Raw genomic sequence first — 22,129 nt, 5'->3', positions numbered from 1 at the left:
TTATATATAATAAAGCATCAACGCCTATATTACTGAATTTAATATGGTGCGTTGGTTGCCTCCCACCTGGTGGCCACAGTTAGGTGGACTAGGCTCCAGCACCCCACGTGCTCCTTGTTATGATAATCGATTCAGACAATTAATGAATAAAAACACTACTAGATGACAAGATTTGGGAATAAGTAGGTGCTATGTAGAATAAAGACGATAGGAGGCAGTAATTTTCCAGTAGTTTAGCTGCCAACTGCCGTTAAGCCTCAAGAAGAAGAAGAAGCTTCCTACAGTCAGTTGTAAATCAGGATATTTCGGAGGCTACTTGAGACTAAATACTGTAACCTGAACCCACTGATACTGCCGGGGTGAGACTAAATTATTGTTTTTGTTTGTTAGTTTAAAAATCATACAATATGTCACTTCAGCGTTAGTCGTGCTAGCTACTTAGCAAGCTAGTGTCAGAGGTGGCTTACAAGAAAGTGATCGGGGGGATGGTACTGCACTGGGGAGGGATTACTTTGGGAGTGGGGGGGTCATTTCGCATACATTTTCATGTTTGCAGTATAGAACTACACGTAGTAACATTGTTACACTTATGCTGCTTTTATTTTTGCAGCAACTTGGTGTGTAATGTTTTCTGCTAAAGTGGCGCTTGCGACATCTTTGGTTTTCTAAGTGTCATATTCATGTTTCTATTTTAAGGTGGAAAAGAAAACAGATCAAGTTGTATATTTTGATCACTGCTTCATGCGATATTTTAGTTTTTTTTGCTTTCATTTGGGTCGTTAGGCGGTTATTACAGAAACTACTTCTGATGGAAGTTAATTGATTTTAATTGACATCGGATAATCCTCCATATTTTGAGGTGTAAGCAAAGTTCTATAGAAGTAAGGGGGTAACTATTTAATGACTAAATAACTTTGCTCTTTTCTTGTTTTGTCAACATCCCTGCTCAGGCACCACCATGCAACAACAACGTTTGACTGTCCTGCTTGCCCCCCTGCTCTTTCTGCTCCTGGCACTCCCGGTCACCAGGGGGCGCTACAACGATGAGTTTGATGACAGCGAAGACCTGGCCGACTTCGATGATAACGACTTTGCTGAGTTCGAGGACATGAGTGACGACTCAATATCCGAGACGGGCACCGAGCCACCGATACCTGTGCGAGGCGGCCCTTCCTCGCAGCCGAACGACGAAGAAGAAGATGAAGACGAGGCTACGGTGGAAATGGACGACGACGGCCAAGATGGTTTTGACGACTCCGATGCACAAGTGGGATTTGCGCATAGTATAGTAATAGTAGTTTTTAATGTTCTCATGATTTTTGTTTAATTTTTTGTAAATATTTGCCCAGGATCAAGATATTTACAGTAAATATGACCAGGAGGAGTTTGAAGGGATTGGAGACATGGAGAAGACAGGTCACCCTATGAAAGACCCCCTCATAATCCACACGGTAAATCTCATTAAAGTCTCAAATCAGATTATTGTATTTATCGAATGCTTTCTGAATATATCATTCCAAATATATCAATATTTTTTTAATTCTATCATACTCCAAAAAAGGAGATCATTAAATCAGAAGATAAATAAATGATGCAGGATATAGTTGAGATTTTTAAAATACAAAAAAATAAACCACCCTCTGAATTCACATATAGTTTTTTTTTTCCATTTTAAGCACTCTCAACCTTTTGACTCCCTAACAAAAACCTCATTTTTTATTTCTATTCAGGTTCCATCCCATCTCCAAAACAGCTGGGAGAGCTACTACATGGAGATCCTGATGGTGACAGGCCTGCTGGCCTACATTATGAATTACATCATAGGCAAGAATAAGAACGGCCGCTTGGCTCAGACCTGGTTTAATTCTCATAGGGAGCTTCTAGAGAGCAACTTTGCTCTTGTGGGTGAGTTGCCTATATCCTCTTTTTCATTTTACAACAAATGAACAACATAACTATACTGTATGCACGCAGGTGATGACGGCACGAGCAAAGAAGCAGTGAGCACGGGGAAGCTCAATCAGGAAAATGAACACATCTACAATTTATGGTGCTCTGGACGCGTTTGCTGTGAGGGAATGCTTATACAACTCAAGGTAAAGGACGTGCCATGAAATTAGCGCACAATTGTACCAAGTATGATATACATGCATACAAATTTTCCACTTTCTGTGGGGGCGTAACATGATGTACTGTATTTTCTCGCATATTAGCCACGTGTATAAGCAAAAAGAGGGATTTCTTTTGTGTGTTTACATATTTATGGTTGGTTGTAGTACATGTTTTTATGATTACAGTTCCTCAAGAGACAAGACCTGCTTAATGTTCTGGCCAGGATGATGAGGCCCACCTGTGACCAAGTGGTTGGTATCATAGCATTAGCTTGACAAAAATGCTTCACTTAATGTTTGTGTTTTGGTTAAGTGTTCACAATTGTGATGTCTTACCATTAGCAAATTAAAGTGACTCTGAATGATGAGGATATGGACACTTTTGTGTTTGCTGTGGGCACCAAGAAGGCTATGGCCCGCCTCCAGAAGGAGATGCAGGACTTGGTAAATAAATACCTAGTTTAGTCAGAGGGTGTCATCTTGTTAAAAAATGAGACGGTACAGAACGTTTTTTTTCTTCTTTTTTTTGTGCAGAGTGAGTTCTGCGGCGACAAGCCAAAGTCGGGGGCCAAATTCGGCCTTCCAGAATCTTTGGCTATTCTTACAGAGATGGGCGAGGTCACAGATGGTGTGATGGACAACAAGGTTACAACTTAATCTGGAAAAAAAAGACTATGTTGACTCTTTCCTAATCCTTTGTGATTATTTATCATAGATGGTTCATTATATCACTAACCATGCTGACAAGATCGAGTCCATCCATTTTTCGGACCAATTTTCTGGTCCAAAAGTTATGCAAGAGTGAGTAATATATAATATTCCTTATATAATTTACAGCTGGAAATGGGTTGTGTCATTCTGTAATGTTTTTTTTAAGGGAGGGTCAGCCCTTGAAGCTACCTGAAACCAAGAAGACTTTAATGTTTACATTTAATGGTAAATATTTTATCTTGTTACTGATATATTCCATTTTGGTTTCATTGACATGTGTTTGTTTGTTTTTGTGGGTGCGGTGTAGTGCCTGGAATGGGTAACACTTCTCCCAAAGACATGGATACTTTGCTGCCTCTCATGAACATGGTTATTTACAGCATTGATAAAGTGAAGAAGCTACGTCTCAATAGAGAAGTAAGCAAACACACTTATACAGAAATGTACCCCAAGTAATGGTTGAAGTGCAATTAAGACTCTTGAATTCCCTCTTTTCATTTGCAGGGGAAAATGAAGGCAGACCGCAATCGGGCCCGCGTCGAGGAAAACTTCCTGAAACAGACACATGCTCAACGCCAGGAAGCCGCCCAAACCAGACGCGAGGAGAAAAAGCGGGCTGAGAAGGAGAGGATCATGAATGAAGAGGATCCTGAAAGACAGCGCCGTTTGGAGGTCACATGACAAGCAACCCCACATCAGTTTTCAAATGTTTTGCTCACTTTACATTCACTTTGAATGCTTTTAACTCCTTTAGGAAGCGGCACAGAGACGAGAACAGAAGAAAATTGAGAAGAAGCAAATGAAGATGAAGCAGATTAAAGTGAAGGCCATGTGAAGTTTGCCCGGCAACATCGTCGCAAGCCGCAAAGGAACATTTTGGCGACGATTCAAATCGCATCTCTCCAAATTTGTGACAATTTTGTTGTTGTAAACATTTCAAATCAGCTACTGCTGTTAAATTTAAAGCATCATTAAGGGACTTTCGGATTCTTAATTATAGCATTAATATAATTTTTAATGACATTTTAAATTATATCTTCTGTGCAGCTCAGTCCATGCAGGCTGTATCTATTGAATATAGAGCTGAAAATAAATAATAAAATGCACTGAAATTTGTTTTGTTGTGTTATTGAAAGGGAGACATCTGCTCTTTAAATAAGGGGGAGTGGTGGGATGCTAAATTTAACTTTTGTGTCAGCATGCTGGACTAAATTAGGCGTCAATACTGCAACACACTGCTGCATTAATATGATCGTATTGCATTAATATTTCTATCTATATGTAATAATATGTCTTTATTGCTAACACTGGACATTGTGCAACAAATAGGCATTAATATGGTCGACAAAAGGCTGTAATTTGAGTTGTTTACAAAAAATATGGAGGGTGAATTCATATTTTGCTCAATTCTAAATGAATTTAGGTGGTAAATATTTCATTGAAAATTGTTAGTGTTGATGGAATATGTGCAGAATAGAATTTGCGCAAGGACCATAATGTTCAAATACTTGATGGAGTTTGACCTCAGCACGTTTCGAGTGTAACATTTGTATGAAAATGTCATCAAAATAATAGCAAAAGTTACTCATTTGTAAATACTACTCAATTACAATGGCGTGTATTTGTTAGGGCTGTTTTCTACTAGATGGCCACAAGAGGACGCTCCGCCTGATAGATTTAAAAACGCAGATTCGATTGTAAATTAAAATCCTACAACTGACGTGGAAAAATATGTATATAATATTTTAGTCTTTAATTTATAAACGTGTTGTCATCAAGAACGTTATTGGTAAGAATAAAACTAAATAACTGGTTCATAAATTGTGACTGCGCTCCAAACGCTTGTTTGACAAGAGACGCAGATTCGACTACATTACAATATTATATCATGTCGTGGGGCCATACAAACTCCTCAAAAAATATTTGAGTACTTTAAATAGAAAAATATGTTTATGAACATACAATTTAATGTGATTTTATTTCATAAATGATGTTGTTTGATATTCTTATTTTCAGTGGAAAGTGCGCATGAGGAGCTTGTCGGCTGCCTTCGCGCAGCCTGATGGAGAACAGGCGAGGCTCTCAGGTTTGTTGCGCGATGGCGGCTCTCTCCACAATATTGGGCTTTTAGGGGCTAAAAACAACTCATCTGTCTTCCGTGGGGGCTCGCGTTTGCATCGACTATCAACCGGAATGTAAGCGGCATCGTTTACGTCTGCTTCTTTCGTTTGAGCACGGTGCTTGGAGCTGTCCGGTTTGTGTTTTGGTGGGTGGACTGTTTTTCTTGTTGTCCGGGCGGGCCTGGTGGCGGGCGGGCTCCGACTCTGGGCTGTGCGCGCTCTTGGACTCTTGTGGAGGTGGTGGTCGTGCATTTTAGGACTGAAACAAACCCCTTAAATCATGTAAAGTCCTAACTAACGCGGTTGCTGTTTATGATGTGTTATCTACCGCAGTGTTTGTCTTATATGAGCAATCGGCTTCGCAAGTTGATGCTCATGCTAAATTAGCATTAGCTGACGTTCGGGATAACTTGCCTTAGCATTAGCCAAAAAAAGCTAACAAAATTGCCGTCGTTTTGTTGCATTTGAATTGTAAACCACATTGTATTTATGCCTCAAATATGAACCCGGTTCGAGATTTGGTCATTCTAAACCCAAATCATCGGTGAATAGCTCACCCTGGATGGTGTTTTGTTGCTGTTAGCACGTTAGCATATGTAGCTCAAGTAAACTAGTGCTCTGTGACGTAACGCGCTCATTGTTTTGACAGTGTCTCACCCTAAACGGCCAATATGAACCAACTTTAGTATTCAATAAAAAAACCCGTATTTATGTACAATGCATAAATAATTAGTATTCTAGATTGGCGCTCTTGGGTTTGTTTGTATTCCAGCGCGAGGTGTACATTTTTAACAGGTCTGAGCGTGTGCACTGACAGTTTGGGTTGTTTAATTCCCTGCACGCCATGTCAACAAACGTGTTTTGGCAGCTGTAGGATGGATCCAGACAGCGGTGCAGACACACAAAAAGCTGTGAGTTTGCAGTGGAAGAGCTTCAAACTGGTCCAGGACCCGGCCACCAGACGGGTGGCACAGAAGATATACAGATATGATGGCGTGCATTTTAGCGTGCCCGTGAGTATTTCATACATTTCACTCCATAAATCTGCAGAGCGCATTCTGCATACTTCCAAAACCAATTCTCTTAAACTGCTTTTACTAAAACTGTCACCAGGACTCTGGATTCCCCCCTGTGGGTGAACTGCGGGACCCCAGACCCCGCAGATTATGGTCCAGGTATGCAGAGATGGTCCTGCCAGTGCCAAAGTTCAAGGTAGGAAAACCACAGCCAAAAGCTAAACTTGCATCCATATATTTGTCATCAATTTGTCATTCTGATATTTTTTTCTGTCCCTGACACTCAGCTGGATGAGTTCTACGTGGGTCCAATCCCCCTCAAAGAAGTGACCTTTGCCCGGCTGAACGATAACGTCAAGGAGCCATTCTTGGCTGAAATGTGCGCCAAGTTTGGGGAAGTGGAGGAGATGGAGATCCTGTTTCACCCAAAGACCAGGAAGCACCTGGGTCTTGCCAGGGTGCTCTTTACCAGCACACGCGGTGCCAAGGACACGGTCAAGCAGCTGCACAACACCTCTGTCATGGGCAACATTATCCATGCGCAGTTGGATATCAAAGGTAAGCATGGAAACTTGTTGTTGCCTAGTGCACCACAGCATTTCTAAATAGATTTGTACTTTTTCTTATTCTTCAGGCCAGCAGAGGCAGAAGTATTATGACCTAATTGTGAATGGGTCCTACACGCCGCAGACAGTCCCCCTGGGAGGCAAGGCCTTAGTGGACTGCCTGACGCCACAGACTCCAACACAGCAACAGCCTGAAGTGGTAACCGGCATGATTAAAATATCCATTTTCTTATTTCAAAATGCTAATTCAGAGTTGACACTTATGCACAGTCTGCAGATATCCGGCGCCGACTCTCCAGCGAGCTGGCCATGTTGGCAGCGGGCGTCCAGCAAGCCCTCAAGTCCGGGAACGTCACCCCTGGATCAGCGGACACTAGTTTTGGCGAGCCGCGGCTGGATACGCCACCCTCCTCCTCGTCCCTGACCGGTGCCTACACATCGGGGTCTGCAGCGTCCTCTCAGAGCGGGACACCATACAGCTCCAGATCTGGGACGCCGTTCTCTCAGGAGTCCGGTTACTCTGGAGGCAGGTGGGTTGTCGGTCCAGTTTTCTCCCGGAGTTGAACCTTTTTGACAGAGAGAGTCATAAACAATTCATATTTTCAATTGTTATTCATTGAGAGCCATACTCAGGATTTACTACAAGTAAAAATAAAAATGTTTGCATTTTTAGTCATTTCACCGCCTTTAAAGTAGAAAAAGTCTCAGAATTATGTTGACAAATTTGTTACCCTGCTAATAAATGGGATGCATGCATGAAAACTGGAAGATTAAAGCAACTCTAGACGTAGTATCCATATTTTAGCTCACAGTTTAGTGGCGAGCCATAAGCACCCATCGAAAGAGCCACATGTGGCTCCCGAGCCATAGGTTACCTACCCCTGAACTACGATTTTAACGTTTGTTTAGTATTGGAAAAAAATAGAAATAAAATACCCTGTTTTGGTTAACCTGTCATCCACATTTTGTTTTTTTGCCAGCAGGCACAGTAGTTACAACACAGGCACTTTGGGAAGCGGTTACCCCCCTCAGGACATGCTGCCCTCCTCCTCTTCTTCTTCTGCAGTTTCATCCACAGCAGGTGGCGGATTCAAAGTATCGCGATACTCCGAGGACGTTCACGAACATTCTTCCTACCACCGAGGTCGCCCCGGGTACCCCCCGGGCGCCTCCTTCCGTCCAAACGAGCCACCTTGCTACCCGCAATACCCCAATGCGGGAGGACCCCCCGGCCCCCACACGGTGCACCACTCCGCCATGCCGCCCCCACCTCTCGGGTCACAGTATGAGCAGCCTCCCATGCCCGAGCGGGATAGAGACTCGGGAGGGCGTTACGGGGCCATGGTAGGCGCTTCCAGGCGGGCGTCGTACCATCACCAACACGACACCAACTCCTCCTCCTCTAAATACCATTCCCATCACTCTCACCACCATTCGGACCGACGGGACGAGCGCGGCTACCGGCGGGACAGCGCGGGCTCGCGCTCGGGCGACCACGGGCACCAAAGGCACCGCAACCATCACCACCACCACTCACACAACCATCACAGCAGCCGCAGGAGGAGCAGCCACGACCGCGACAGGGATCGAGACCGGGAGCGGGACGGCGACCATTCGGGCAACTCGGACCCCCGATACATTTCCAACTCGTACCGCTCTTCCTCCAATAGCATGTCCCCGCCGCCATCGTCGTACTCGGCGTATTCCACCTCCAAAGATCCCACCCCGCCTCCTCCTCAGGGATCGGATGCGTCTGCTCGCGTAGGGGGGACCGGTCTATCGGAGAAAGGCCCCGCCCCTTCGACAAGTGCTCCGCCTCCGCCCCCTCCTCCGCCACCGCCACCATTACCGCCGGCGTCGGAGATCGCCGCCGCCGTGGCCGAGACGTTGGAAGCGGCGGACTTCGATCGGAGTAGCCCTCCCCAAGAGGAGCAGTGGACCAAGCCCAAACGCCGTCCCAGCACGCCACCGGTCCCGCCAAAGACGCCACCGGTCCCGCCTTTGTCCCCCTCGCGTTCCTCCATAGCTTCCTCTGCCACTTCTCCTTCTTCCGCCTCTCTCTCCCAGAACCTCCCCGGCTCCAGCAGCCCTCCGCCCGGCCGCCGACGTGGCTCCGCCTCCCCAGAACCGGACCCCACCAACGAAAGCTTACCGTTCGCCTACCACGGCAGCAGCTTGGACTCCCGTATCGAGATGCTCCTGAAGGAGCAAAAGGCCAAGTTCTCCTTCCTCGCCTCCGACGAGGAAAACGAGGAGGAGAAGCAGAAAGGTGCCAGGTCAGAAGAAAAAAGAGGGCGAGCCGTCATGGGCACGGGCCAACCAATCAATGGCGGGGACAACGAGAGGAGCAAAGTGGAGCGGGACAGAGACGGCCTCAGGAAACGGGAGAGTAGAACCGACGGTCGAAAGACGCCTCCCGAGCCGGCGGCTAGCACGCCCTTGTCCTCCACATACTCGCCACACGTGCCGCCGCCCGATGAGCCCTTACCGCAGGTCGGCCCTCCCGGGACGGACGGGGTCCCAGAGGAGTTGACACAGGACGGGAATATTGGCGCTCAGACCAGGACGGGGGCACACACGCCACCTTACAATGGGCAGAGTCAGGTAATAATATTTTCCATGGCTGGACTTCACTAACATGATAGCGAGCAAAATCACGGGCAGCTAAATACTGGCCTAGTTTCAATTGGTATTGTAGACCAATTACCTTATAAGAGGCAGTTTTATGGCAACATTATGGCAATACATACTAATGCTAATACAAAAAATACATAAATTCCTCCTATTAAATCTCCCTTTCCTTTCAGTCGTCGCCACATTCGTCTGGCGAAGACATGGAAATCTCCGAAGAAGAAGAGGGCGAAGTGTCCATCACAACGGTGACCACACACCAGCCCTCCATCACCTCCTGCTCCTCGCCGTCCTCCTCCCAAGCCACCATGCCGTCACAGACGGCCGCAGAACCGTCATCCTCGCCCACCTCGGAGCACTTTGGCGCCTCCATCCACCCGCCAATCCCCTCCTACCCGCCCCACCTACCCCCACCACCCCCACCGGGCTACTCCTTACAGCCACCGCCACCTCCCGGGATCCCCCCTCCTCCACATATGGAGCTCCACCCCGAGTACCCGCCACCCATGCCACCCCACATGTACGACTATGCCAGCTCTATGGAGCTCATGAATCAATACACTGGCGGCACCCCCATGTCCTTCCAGATGCAAACACACATGCTCAGCCGCCTGCACCAGCTGCGCATGTCGTCACCTGGCGGTACTCCGGGCGAAGCCGCTACGGGAGACTACTCCGCCTACCATCTGCACTCGCTACCGCCACCCCCCCACTCCTACATGGAACAAGAAGGCAGCGGAGCGGCCACGCACTATGACCAGGATCCTCGCTACATGACCCCCCACATGGCTCCCTACCCTTACACAGACCCGCTCAGTACCCAAATCCCGCCTCCTTCGCACCTCCCACCCCCGCACACGGCGTGGCCGCCACACATGTTAGCCACCGCGCACTATCCCTCATACATGCCGCCACCCGCTTTTGGCACTATGCCACCCGGAGAGGGTGGGGAGTACCAGGCCCCCACTGAGGAGGTGGCAGCATTGTCCCCGGAAAATCCCCACGAAGTCACCGTGCAGATGGCGTTGACCACACTCATCCAGGAAATGAAGAATATCATGCAGAGAGACCTGAACCGCAAAATGGTGGAGAATATTGCCTTTGCTACTTTTGATGAGTGGTGGGACAGAAAGGAGACAAAAGCTAAGGTAAGGAAGGCTCACTTATTTCATATTTATCCTCACTGTTTTTTTTTAAATCTAACTTTATTATCCTATTTCTTCAGCCATTCCAGACAATGGCTGCCTTCCGTGAGGAGGAGAAAAAGGAGGAGAAGGTCAACCGTCCTCGAGAACCCTTAACATCTCTAGTCGACTGGGCCAAGAGTGGCGGCGTGGAAGGCTTCTCACTGCGAGGAGCATTAAGACTCCCCTCCTTTAAGGTAGGCAACAACACCATACAATCAAATAAGATCTATAATGATGTTTTTCTTTGTGCAGGTAAAGAGGAAAGAGCCTCAAGAACTCACAGAAGGAGATATGAAAAGGCCAAGACCGTCAACGCCACCCGACGAGGATGATGAAGGTTGGAGTTTTAAGTGGTGGAATGTGATAGGGCAGGTCAACTCATTGTTGTCTTGTTCTCAGCTGTTGAAGATAGGCTGCAGGAGGCTGGCCGAGCAGGACGGGATAACAAGAGGAGGAAAAAGAAGCCCAGGAGTCGAAAACCTTGGGAGTTGGACAGCGAGGGCGAAGAGACGTCTGATGGTTCTTCCTCTGAAAAGGTTTGATGTGGCGATGCCTGTTTTGACCGCTAGAGGGCCACATTTTTACCTGATGTTTTTATTTATCTTATGTTTTTTAGGATGATGGTGAATTGGACGCAAGTGACAAGTCTGATGGTAAATAGCACCAGCATCATTTTTTAACTACAGGCTGCCTTGCAACATAAAAATGAACACAATCAGTTCACAGAAACTAGACTCAAAAACTTATTATTATTATTATTATTATTTTTAGATGACGCCCTTAGCGCCGACAGTGACGACGAGAGCCTCTCATCATCCTCCGAGGGCTCTTCCTCCTCACTGTCTTCCTCCTCGTCTTCCTCTGAGGACGAAGAAGAGGAAGGGGAAAGACGCGACAGTGATGGGTCGGATACCATGGACAGCGCACTGGGAAAAAGCGAGCAGTATGTTTCTAATTTACCTAAAAAAAAGAAAACCTTTCTCTTTTTTGTTTTGGTGAAAACTTCTAATATTGTGCTTTTGTCAGGGAGAAGAGAAAAGAAGAGCTCAAACTTGGTGAGTCAATGTTAATATATGTATGTATATATAATATACACACATACTTATACACACACACAAAGCCAAATGGCATGTATTGCAACTCACCCCAAATTTTTTAATGTCTTCTAGGCGAAGCCAAAGACAGCAAATCAGGACCTCCCTCCAAGCGCCCCCCATCTCCACCATACCCTCGACCCCCGTCCCCGGTCATCCTTGTCCCCCCACTCAAAAAGCGGCGAAAGACCGTCTCCTTTTCCACAGAGGAGAACGACAGCAAAGATCTGCCACCATTGCTGTCTTCACCTCCCTCGCAAACGCCGGGCGACGCCCCACCTCTCTCCCCCGCCAGACCCTCGGACAATCGCGCCACCCCAGCCACCAGCCCGCGTCCCGCTCACGGCATCCAACTCCTCCCCTTTGCTTCCAAACCTGGAGAAGGCAACGCTCTCATCGTCCCGCCATTTGGGCGGTCTCCAGATTCGGAGGAGCACAAAAGGACCCCACCTCAGACCACACCCCCCAAGGCACCCGGAAAACGGGGCAAAGATTCCCCTAAGCCTTCCACCCCTACTGTCATGGTGTGCCGCACTGTACAGAACCTTCCTCTGGACCACGCCTCCATGTGCAGGATGGCCTTCGAGGAGGCATCCCCTACATCTCCCCACGGCAAGCGACCCCGAGGAAAGTCCCGGACCCCCGTCATCCCGACTTCCCTCCGAGAAGAAGACGAGGACCAGGAAACGGAACAGAGGCTGAGACTCCGGGAGCAACTTGGAGCGTCCAGCTTGCTGCAGCTGGCCTCGGCCTCCGCCGCCGACCTGTCGGTGCTGGCTGACGTGGCCCTAAAAATGGACCCCGATGCGGGCGACTCGGAGGAAACGGAGACGTCAGATGAAGCTGAAGAACAGAAGATGGAAGGTGGGCTCTTCTCTGAGGAAGCTTTGCTTCGTGTGATGAACTTGGAGAGCATGGTGGTCTTCATGGAGCACAACTACTGCAAACCGCCTATCCTGGCGGCACCAACTCCTCCTAAGAAGACCTCCTCTAAGCAGGATTCCTCCGTCCTGCACCCGACAGACCTCAACACCATTTCAGGGGTGCTGGAGGCACCCGAGGAGGTCGTCGGGGAAGCGATTCCCTCGAGAGGTGATGCGGGAGAATACTTGGGTTTGCTGGCTGAGGAGTCCAGCCAAGCACTTCTACCAAACAAAAAGTCACCAGCAGGTAAAGCACTGGAGCTCGAGAAGAACAAAAAGAGGAAAAATAAAGATAAGGAGAATCTGGAGGTGGTTCCCCCCGCAAAGCCACAGAAGGAGAAGCCGGCCTCAAAACATAAGAAACGCAAACTAGAGGTATGTGCATTCCGCATAATTAGAACCAACATTTTAAAATACCATATTTAGGTTTAGTTAGATAGTATCAACAATGTCAGAAAAAAAGTATTAGAAGCAGACTCATGGTGAATTTGCCTTGTTTTGTCCAGGAATCTGACGCAGATGAAGATGTAGATGTGGAGGAACTGGAGTCCGGCGAGTTAACCAGCACCGACTCCGAAGGCGAATCACCAGTGGCCATGGAGGACGTGAGGAAGAGCGAGCGCCTCTTCCTGCAGGATGCCGGCCTCACCACATTCGCCAAACCGGCCCCCCTCCCCGACCTGCCGCCCATCAAGTACGAGAACCGTAGCAAATTTGAGCAGATGACCATCCTCTACGACATTTGGAACTCCGGACTGGACGGCGAAGACCTGATGCTCCTCAAGGGGACGTACGAGAAGCTGTTGCAGGACGACCACAACTCCGACTGGCTCAATGACACCCACTGGGTGCAGCATACCGATATCCTTAAACATGTTGTTTACATAATAGCACGCTTAATGTCGGGTTCACGTCGCCGCTTGTTGACCTTAACGCCCAACCGCACTGACCAACTTGCCCAACCCTCGGCGCAAGAAGAGAAACGTGGACGGGCAGCTGCGCGAGCACGTGACGGGCTGCGCCAGGAGCGAAGGCTACTACGCCATCAGCCGTAAGGAGAAGGATGTCTACCTGGACTTGGACCTGCCAGAGCAGGTTATTCGCGAGGTGGAGAACGTTGACAGCTCGGTAAGTTAACTCAAAGCGATGTATCTTATTTTGAAATGCATCCAAGATCATGTCTGATCTAGTTTATGTCATTCTTTAGATGAAGGTCCAGGTTGTTTGGCCTCACCTCATTTTGAGGCCATCTGATAATGCCATTTATTTACAGTCCATTTTTTTTTCTCAAGGGGACCAATCGCGTGCTGTCGGAGAGACGCTCAGAACAGCGGCGACTCTTGACCGTCATCGGCACGCCGGCAGTCATGGACTCTGATCTACTCAAACTCAACCAGCTCAAGGTACGGCTGACAAGCACAGGGTGTTCCATTTCCAGAAATCGCTTATACCAACCACCATGACGTCATTAATGAGTCACTTGGGTTGCAACTTCAGGTTGCAAAACACCGTTCTGACATAATCAGACCGGAGTTGTTTTCTTTTTGTCTTGAAAATATATTTATGTATAAACAGGTTTATTCCTAAAATACCCCTAAATTATATCATAATACAAAAATTATTTTTTATTTTCTTAAAAAGTAACTTGACTATAATTATCGGTGCACATTGGGAAAATGTGTAAACAAAATATTAATATTTTAGCCTATATGACCCAAAATATCATGTCCATAAATGTGGACACCAGTTTTTTTTTCTTAAATTCAAAATTCTATTCAATAAATGAATGAGGATGATATATATAATATATATATCTTTTTTGTTTGTTTGTGTACAGTTCCGCAAGAAAAAGCTTCGATTCGGCCGCAGCAGAATCCACGAATGGGGCCTATTCGCCATGGAGGCCATCGCTGCCGATGAGATGGTCATCGAGTACGTGGGTCAAAACATACGACAGGTGAGCCTAAACACTTAAATTTCAAGTTAATCCGACTACCGGCCTTGATATAACACACTCCCGTGTACAGATGGTGGCAGACAATCGCGAGAAGCGCTACGCCCAGCAAGGCATCGGAAGCAGTTACTTATTCCGAGTGGACCACGATACCATCATCGATGCCACTAAATGTGGAAATTTGGCAAGGTTTATCAACCATTGCTGCACTGTAAGTGGAAACAATTAATCATATGTAGTTGACTTGTTGTTGTTGTTATATCATTTTCTATTTTGACATTTTCACCTTGCATTTTTTTACAGCCCAACTGTTACGCCAAGGTGATCACCATCGAGTCCCAAAAGAAAATCGTCATCTACTCCAAGCAGCCCATTGCCGTCAATGAGGAAATCACTTACGACTACAAATTCCCGCTAGAGGAGAATAAGATCCCATGCTTGTGTGGCACTGAAAATTGTCGTGGAACGCTCAACTAAAAAAAAAAACTCCCATCGCCATCCAAACCCCTAAAAAAAAAAAAAAAACATTTTCTGCGCCTAGCACTTTGGTGGCCATTTAGTTTCCACTACTTGTCACTGTTATAGAAGCGTCGAGAATGGGCGGGGCCTCGACTCGGGATGTTGGTTCAAATCCGCGCACAAGAAAGTCGAACAAATTCAGGGTTTTAAGACTTTTAATTCGACACGTTCCTCTGCGGTTTCCCAATTTTTTTTTTTTGGGGAGATGATTTAATGTTACTCTTCCGAAAGTGTTTCAAAATGTCGTGAACCAGTTCCAAGCTGTTCTCCTCCCATTGAGATGGCATTTCCACGTCTTTGTTCCCTTTTTAATCCCAAATTATTTTTACCAAACTCCTACAATTTTTGTCGCCGCCTCGTGTTTGCACAAGTGTGTTCTTAACAGGCACTTTTTTTTTGCATTGGGTCATAAAAACAACAAAAAACGGGGTTGTATCGAGAGGTTATTTTTTACTGAATGGGATATTGTTCAAAATACAACAAAAAATAGGCGACGGGGCGCTTTCCAAAGTTTATCTGTCGAGTAGAAGAAAAAAAAAAGACAATAGCAAAGTCTTTTTCTGCTTTCCAGATCGAAATGGTGAGAAAAAAAAACAAAATGGATGTACATAAAAGTGTTTGTTTCTCGTAGAAACACACTGACATGTAAATAGAGTTCCCTCCCCTTTTCTTTCACTCCCCCTTTCTCCCCCCTCATTCTTTTCTCCACACCAGGACACATGTACATACCTTCAGCTCATTTTATTTTTTATGGTCCTTCCTCTTGTTTTAATATTATTTGCAATCTTGTATTAATGCGTTGAACCCTTTATTAATGGTGCATTAAAATATTTTTTAAAGAAAACAGACCTGTTTTGTCTTGTAGAAAGAAGTAGGTCGATGCCAACATGACCACTTCCCGACTTGTAGTGACGCACCTGCGTGCAAATACTCAACAGGAAGTCTTGCAATGTCAACTAATGCGGATGAGAAAGATTAGTATTTGATTTTCCTGTCAGGTGCGGTTTAAAGTTGATAACTTCATTTCACAGTTAATACGCAAAAGTCAAAAAATGGATGGGTCACCATCAATTGTTGTCATTGGGCTAACTCGCCTTACTGTGAGGGAACAGTTAAAGTACATTTTTCAAACAAATATAGCTGTTTTACTATTGTTTATGACCACAAAAACATGCATAGTACATATGTATACCAGCTGTAATGTATTATAATCAATTTGGCGTGTCCAATCAAAATTCTTAATTCTTTTCATATTACTCTATAGTAAGTAAAATATAGGATACTTCTTTTAATAGTATATGCGGTATGCATATTTTATTAAATGACATCAAAACAAATTTTTAAGTTTAAGTATCATAAATGTAATTGTTGGGTGTGTGATACCCTTTAATTAATTTTTTTAAAGAAAATATGAATTGAATAAGGTCTTATTTTTAAAATAGAACTCAGTCTCTGTAGAACCTGTGATTTATTTCAACATGTGTCTCATGCATACTATGTTTAGATTCTGGTCACAGTGGGGTGTAAAAATAAATCAGACATACCACACTAGGGCTCTATGTGCACAAACACAGCAATGGACTGTCCACCCATTCTTTCAATGCCATTGACGATAATAGACGTCCAAACAAGTTGTTCTCTTCATCATTTTTCTATGAAATTATTTGAGTTTATTCATTAAAACCACCAGGGAGGGAGCTAATAATTTGTGAATAATATTCTTCCAACTTTTTACTTTGTTCAAAATTTTGAGTATAAACTTATTAGTGGGTAATTATCAATAAATTACCTGTACCTAACTATAAAGTTTTGGGACACTTTGTCATCCTACTGAATAGAAAAGTGTCTCAAAACCTTTGAGTCAGGCTGGATACTATTTTGCACTTTGTATTTGTTATTTTTAAAGTTTTATTCTATTGTTTCCTTTTTTAATTTGTATTGTTGCTTTATTATTTTGACTGAAATATCTTCATTCCCCACAAAGTTGTTGGCGACAGTTGCCATGTGGTACGAAACCATTACATATTCAAGTACTGAGTGTTTCAATAAAGTTTTATGATTTGGGGTTGGAAGGGGTGGGAGCAGCCGGCTTTCCTGAGTTCTTTAAACGCAGCGCGGTCTAACGGTACCGACAGAACAGACTGCGGCCGTCCATCGTCAGTTTACCCAGTTGGGTTTTCCTCAACCGAACTGAAAGTTACCATGTCGGACCACCGCTCGGGGCTCGTTTATCTCATCACGGGGGGCTGCGGCTTCCTGGGTCGGCACCTGCTCCGAGTCCTGCTGGAAAAGGAGGCAGACGCCGTGGCTGAGGTTCGAATTTTCGATAAGCATACGCTACCTGAACTCAGCCAGCTTGGAAACGGTAAGAAAAATGTTTAATTAACTTTTTTTTAAATAAACATTTAAATTCCTTACATTCTAATGACAAATATATAATTATCGAACGTATATAAAAGTCCTGGTTAACTTTAAAAATGATTTGAAAGATTTTTGTTAGTTTTCTGGGGTGAGAGGATGAAACATAATTTTGATTACTAGCGTCTTCAAAAAAAATAAACAAGTTTGAGTTTCTTTCATTCAACTTTTGTGGACCAAAATGAACTTATTTTGTTTTAAAATTCTTTGGTTGGGCCAAGTTTAAAAAGTACATTGAACCAATTTCCCTCATTAATGATTTAAGAAACAGGCGTTGCACTTTGCACTTGATCCCCTTTTACCTTTTGGCTCGCAGTCCATTTAGCACAATACTTATGTAATATTAGCATTTTTAAAATTTAATATCAATAAAATTGACACAACGCTTGTGACTAAGAACACTTTTAATGGTTTGTTTGAAATATGAGCAAAACAACGTGTTCCTAGGAGATCTTTGTCAGGATGTCCCACTCCCATTCGTTTCCTGTTGGCTTGTCCCCACCTGCGACCTGTGTCAACGGGATATGAGTGTCTTTTGTCGCCTGACCATAGAACCCTGCTTAAACCCAAATCCATCAATGAGTGGCATTTCCCCATCAGGGTGGCATTAACGGTATCAGGAATGCACCGATGTGGGGAGGAAAAAAAACAGCTTTGTTCGGGTTTTCATTGTGTAGAGTTCCAGAAACCCAACACCGCTGTAAACTAGAGTTCAGAACACAACGACCACACCCATCCTGGGCCTCCTGACTGTCAATTTGAACAAAAATACAATGTATTGTTTAAAGGATGCATATTTGGACATTATTTTTAAACGAAAAATGTGGGAGATTTCATAGAAGTTGGAACTAGCCGGATTTGACCCCAATTTTGACCTCTAAAAATGTTATCGTCACTGACTTTTTTTTTTTATCTCTGGGGAAGGTTCAAGGACGCATTGGAGATAAAAGATAGGCCTGATGAGTGATTACCACTCAATTCTGTGTAGTACTGTATTTTTGAAGTACTAGGAGATAATTCTAAAGTAATTACCGTATTTTTCAATCACATTTTTTTCACTTTGTTTTTGGTGTTGGATTTTATCAAATAAATTTCCCCCGAAAAAATGCGACTTATACTCCAGTGATGTCGCTTTTTGACCATATTTCTTCTTTTTGATTTCTTATTGAATTCCCCTTTAGAGCGGACCAAGGTGACGGTCATCCAAGGTGACATCACCAACTACGACAGCGTACTGGAGGCATCCCACGGCGCCCACGTAGTCATCCACACCGCTAGCCTGGTGGACGTTTGGCACAAAGTCCCAGAAACCCTTATTTATGCCGTCAATGTCACAGGTGACTTTCCATTCATTTGTAAACTCCATATTTGTTCCACCCAAAAAAAAGCCACAAAGTATTGAAAACTTCTGTCATTACTTTTCGTTCATCCGGGCTTCAGCTGGTACAGGGATTTTTTTTTCTTGCCTCACTGACAGCTTGGTGATAGCATCCACACAATTCTGGGAATTTCTGGCGTGCAAGGCGATTTACTTTTCAATTCAGAGAATGGCTCATAAGAAATAACATTAGTAAATATGAGCTGTTTATGACTCTCTCTGTCTACACCCTCAACTATAATCATGGATTTTTTCTTCTTTACCTTCTGTCAGGAACGGAAAATGTGATTAACGCATGTGTGGACAACAACATTTGCAGTCTTCTGTACACCAGCAGCATGGAAGTAATCGGCCCCAACATGAACAGGGAAGCCTTTGTCAGGTAAAAAATCACACTGCATGCTCTATATATTCTTTACCTTCAAATCCGTATCCACAAAACAAACTATATGCCAAACTAGCACTTTGCATTATCAGTCTTTTACTTTTTTTTAAGGAGGAGTGCTAACTTATGTTCCAGATCCATTTTTTTTTTGGATGGAGTTTATTATTACACAAGCCAGCTATTCAACTGACAGATTTTTTCCAGCATACTTTCTACTTGGAGTGTGTCTGGCAGGTCAGTTTCGTTATACAACAGACGCTTCATACGCTTAAGACACTTAAATAATGGTCCCGGGGGTAAACAATAACAGTCCAAAAGCAAATAAAACATAAGACTAAGTATTGAGTCATTATCAAAGGTTTGTTTAACAAACGAAATTCTGCGACATCCAATAAAATGTTTATGGCGTAGGGAGTTGAGCCAATAAAATAGCATTCTTTTACAAAATGACATAATTGTCTGGTAGTTTAAGCATTTTATTTCAGAAGTGACATGTTACAAGCACATGATTCAAGGTGGTAGACTTCAATGACTTCATCTGGTTAAACTGGTGTTCACTTGTGTTTACAATTCAAGATGAACCAAGTCACCAAATAAGAGCAAATGTGAATAAATTAGACAATTTTGCATTACTTAATCCTTGGCTATGTCTGCAGGGGTAATGAAGACACACCGTACTTGGTGAAGCACACAATGGCCTACCCGAAGACCAAAGCCAAGGCTGAGAAGATCATTCTGGAAGCTAACGGCACAATGGTAACCACATTAAACAAGATGATGGACTCTCTGTACCATTTTTTTTTTTTATGCCCACCGGAATTTATGTCACATGTTTTTATAATATTTACCCCCCCCCCCCTCATCTTCAGGTGCAGAATGGTCAACGTTTGCACACTTGCTCGCTAAGACCGACGGGCATCTACGGCGAGGGCCACGAGCTCATCAAAGATTTTTACAAGCTGGCTGTCAAGAGGGGAGGTCTAGTCATCGGAGGAGTCCCCGACAGCACCGAACACGGTCGTGTCTACGCTGGTAAGTCCCATAATAGACGCCAGGGGGCGCAGAGAACTTTGAGCATGGTAGCCACGAAGCAGAAGTTGGGTATATGCAACTTCTCTTCCTCTTTCCTTAGTAACCTTTACAAGGACTAATGAGTCACTGTGCATGAGAAGTGATTCAAATGACTTTGTGTGTACTACCTAAAAAAAAAAAAAAGGCTAAATACCGTATTTTCTCGCATATTAGCCGCCTTCACATATAAGCCTTACCCCTAAAATTGCCTTAAAATCATTGAATTTTACAATTTCTCTCGTATAAGAGCCTAATTAAGTCACAATTTTCACCTCCATATTCATGGTTTTAATAGTTAGTGTTATTTTGAAAGGAAAACATTGTCAGAATTTGCATTTGTTGTACATGTCCATTTACTAGCGTCCCATTTCTGGACAGGCAATGTGGCATGGATGCACGTGTTGGCTGCCCGTGCCCTACGCGAGCATCCCGACACTGTAGGCGGCGAGGCCTTCTTCTGCTACGACGACTCGCCCTACAAAAGCTACGAGGACTTCAACATGCTATTCCTGTCGACGTTCCAGTTCCGCCGTGTACGCATGCCGCTACTGTTCCTATGGTTCCTAGCCATGCTCAATGACATCCTACGCTGGATCTTAAAGCCTTTTTGCAACTTTACGCCCATTCTGAACAGCTACACCCTAGCCGTGGCTATCACGTCTTTCACCGTAAAGACGGACAAAGCGCTGAGGCATTTTCAGTATCGCCCGCTGTACGACTGGGAACGCTGTCGGGAACGAACCCAAGATTGGGTGAACACCTTCCCAATGGAGGACTCCAAAAGCTCTTAACGTTTCCACACTAAATATGTTATTTTAAACAGAATATTTAGTATTAGAGCTTTATTTCGTTATTGAGTTTCAACAAGGGTGTGAAACCTGCATATAAAAACTAATTTATCCTCTTAGGACAGGGTGTATACATGTGTTGACATCACATTTTTTGGCTGTGACAAGACTACAATGTTAAATTTTGGACTATCGGAGCCTGGCGTCCACTTATGATGTGGTCATCATTTGGCGCAGAAAAGATCATTTTTTTTGGTTTTTACACTCATCAGGTCCCAATTTGCATATAAACAAAGCATGCCTTGGAAGAGTTTGGGTCTTAGGAGGTTAAAGCAGGTTTCTAAGGAAGTACATTCATGTGTTGGAAAAGCAAATGACCGCTAGCCTTGGATTCGTCATTACCAAATGAAGATGACTTCAAGATGTCCAGGAAACACTTTTGTGGTGAGGAATGATGCGCAAAACATAATGATTGAAATTTGTTTGAAAATGTTGTTCCTGGACCATCCCAAAGTTCCTGGAACTCCTTAATGTCTAAATTGAAATGACCTCCATTATAAAAAAAAACAAACTCTGTTTTAGGGTTGTCCTTTAGGCAGATTTTACAGAACTGAACATACAAGTACCAAAAACTAAAGGTTGCATCTTTAAAAAAAGTCAGTCCAGAAGATCTAGAACTGGTCTAGATGTACTTTAACTGCAAGATTACTTGACAGTCAATCAATGAATGGATCATTGCCTGAATGTACTTCAGAAGTAATGTATTGCCTGTTTCTATTTAGTACATACTATGTCAAATATATGAACTACAGAACTACAGGGAACCGGAAAACACTTGAAAGATCTCATTCAAAAACTTCAGGGAGTAACATAACATGGACATTTATATGGTAACAAATGTATGTGGTAACAGATTAATTGCCGTAATGGGATGCATATTGAAATTGTTATGGGAATGTTTTGCACTGCACTTAAATGACAGTTTGAAATACAAAATGTTAAGAGTCTTAATTAAAATGATTTATTGTGTATTTCAACCAGTTGTGGTTCATGTGTCTCTTTAATTTAGAATTCTTTGATTTTGGATCCAGCTAGAGTTTCCTTATGGATGTAATTGGGGAATCCCACTGAGTTTTTTTTCTCTGTGTTTTCATTCTGTTTTCCATGGAGACAGACACATTATTTACATGTTGTTAATTCAACGGTGGAGAAACATGGCTAAACTGGACCCAGAATGTAAATAAGAGCTTTGTTAAT

At 44.2% G+C, this 22,129-nt stretch overlaps 3 protein-coding genes across 3 annotated transcripts; all 3 read left to right on the top strand.

The window, feature by feature from the left end:
* Positions 1 to 191: 191 nt before the first annotated feature.
* On the top strand, positions 192 to 3,928 carry ccdc47 (coiled-coil domain containing 47). The gene is made up of 13 exons (XM_077733789.1): positions 192 to 359; positions 951 to 1,267; positions 1,350 to 1,451; positions 1,731 to 1,905; positions 1,975 to 2,096; positions 2,298 to 2,363; positions 2,454 to 2,555; positions 2,646 to 2,756; positions 2,827 to 2,912; positions 2,989 to 3,047; positions 3,130 to 3,239; positions 3,327 to 3,494; positions 3,577 to 3,928. Exons 2-13 carry the CDS (start codon positions 959 to 961, stop codon positions 3,655 to 3,657), a joined length of 1,491 nt encoding a protein of 496 aa, XP_077589915.1. The 5' UTR covers positions 192 to 359; positions 951 to 958; the 3' UTR covers positions 3,658 to 3,928.
* Positions 3,929 to 4,882: 954 nt separating this feature from the next.
* On the top strand, positions 4,883 to 15,662 carry setd1a (SET domain containing 1A, histone lysine methyltransferase). The gene is made up of 21 exons (XM_077734538.1): positions 4,883 to 5,088; positions 5,811 to 5,955; positions 6,056 to 6,154; positions 6,246 to 6,516; positions 6,593 to 6,723; positions 6,795 to 7,054; positions 7,505 to 9,128; positions 9,332 to 10,303; positions 10,381 to 10,536; positions 10,595 to 10,679; positions 10,742 to 10,878; positions 10,959 to 10,995; positions 11,114 to 11,285; positions 11,369 to 11,397; positions 11,512 to 12,734; positions 12,866 to 13,220; positions 13,306 to 13,487; positions 13,652 to 13,762; positions 14,197 to 14,316; positions 14,387 to 14,524; positions 14,617 to 15,662. The coding sequence occupies exons 2-21, from the start codon at positions 5,818 to 5,820 to the stop codon at positions 14,788 to 14,790; spliced, it is 6,414 nt and encodes a 2,137-aa protein (XP_077590664.1). The 5' UTR covers positions 4,883 to 5,088; positions 5,811 to 5,817; the 3' UTR covers positions 14,791 to 15,662.
* Positions 15,663 to 16,918: 1,256 nt separating this feature from the next.
* On the top strand, positions 16,919 to 21,909 carry hsd3b7 (hydroxy-delta-5-steroid dehydrogenase, 3 beta- and steroid delta-isomerase). The gene is made up of 6 exons (XM_077735235.1): positions 16,919 to 17,197; positions 18,432 to 18,587; positions 18,902 to 19,010; positions 19,670 to 19,769; positions 19,883 to 20,045; positions 20,463 to 21,909. The coding sequence occupies exons 1-6, from the start codon at positions 17,035 to 17,037 to the stop codon at positions 20,873 to 20,875; spliced, it is 1,104 nt and encodes a 367-aa protein (XP_077591361.1). The 5' UTR covers positions 16,919 to 17,034; the 3' UTR covers positions 20,876 to 21,909.
* The last annotated feature ends 220 nt before the right edge of the window (positions 21,910 to 22,129 follow it).

The sequence above is a fragment of the Stigmatopora nigra genome, chromosome 15 (assembly GCF_051989575.1).
Source record: "Stigmatopora nigra isolate UIUO_SnigA chromosome 15, RoL_Snig_1.1, whole genome shotgun sequence".
In the NCBI taxonomy this organism is placed as follows: Eukaryota; Metazoa; Chordata; class Actinopteri; order Syngnathiformes; family Syngnathidae; genus Stigmatopora; species Stigmatopora nigra.
Note: the sequence above shows the minus strand (reverse complement) of the source record. Positions and strands in the feature narration are given on the sequence as shown.

Bases quoted from the DNA above. Each gene is read 5' to 3' on its own strand.
- ccdc47 (XM_077733789.1), top strand. From the start codon at position 959: ATGCAACAACAACGTTTGACTGTCCTGCTTGCCCCCCTGCTCTTTCTG. The intron at 1,906-1,974 runs GTGAGTTGCCTA...GTATGCACGCAG, and splicing joins GAGCAACTTTGCTCTTGTGG to GTGATGACGGCACGAGCAAA. The intron at 3,048-3,129 runs GTAAATATTTTA...GGTGCGGTGTAG, and splicing joins TTTAATGTTTACATTTAATG to TGCCTGGAATGGGTAACACT.
- hsd3b7 (XM_077735235.1), top strand. From the start codon at position 17,035: ATGTCGGACCACCGCTCGGGGCTCGTTTATCTCATCACGGGGGGCTGC. The intron at 17,198-18,431 runs GTAAGAAAAATG...ATTCCCCTTTAG, and splicing joins ACTCAGCCAGCTTGGAAACG to AGCGGACCAAGGTGACGGTC. The intron at 19,770-19,882 runs GTAACCACATTA...CCTCATCTTCAG, and splicing joins TGGAAGCTAACGGCACAATG to GTGCAGAATGGTCAACGTTT.
- setd1a (XM_077734538.1), top strand. From the start codon at position 5,818: ATGGATCCAGACAGCGGTGCAGACACACAAAAAGCTGTGAGTTTGCAG. The intron at 7,055-7,504 runs GTGGGTTGTCGG...TTTTTTTGCCAG, and splicing joins TCCGGTTACTCTGGAGGCAG to CAGGCACAGTAGTTACAACA. The intron at 14,525-14,616 runs GTAAGTGGAAAC...ATTTTTTTACAG, and splicing joins TTATCAACCATTGCTGCACT to CCCAACTGTTACGCCAAGGT.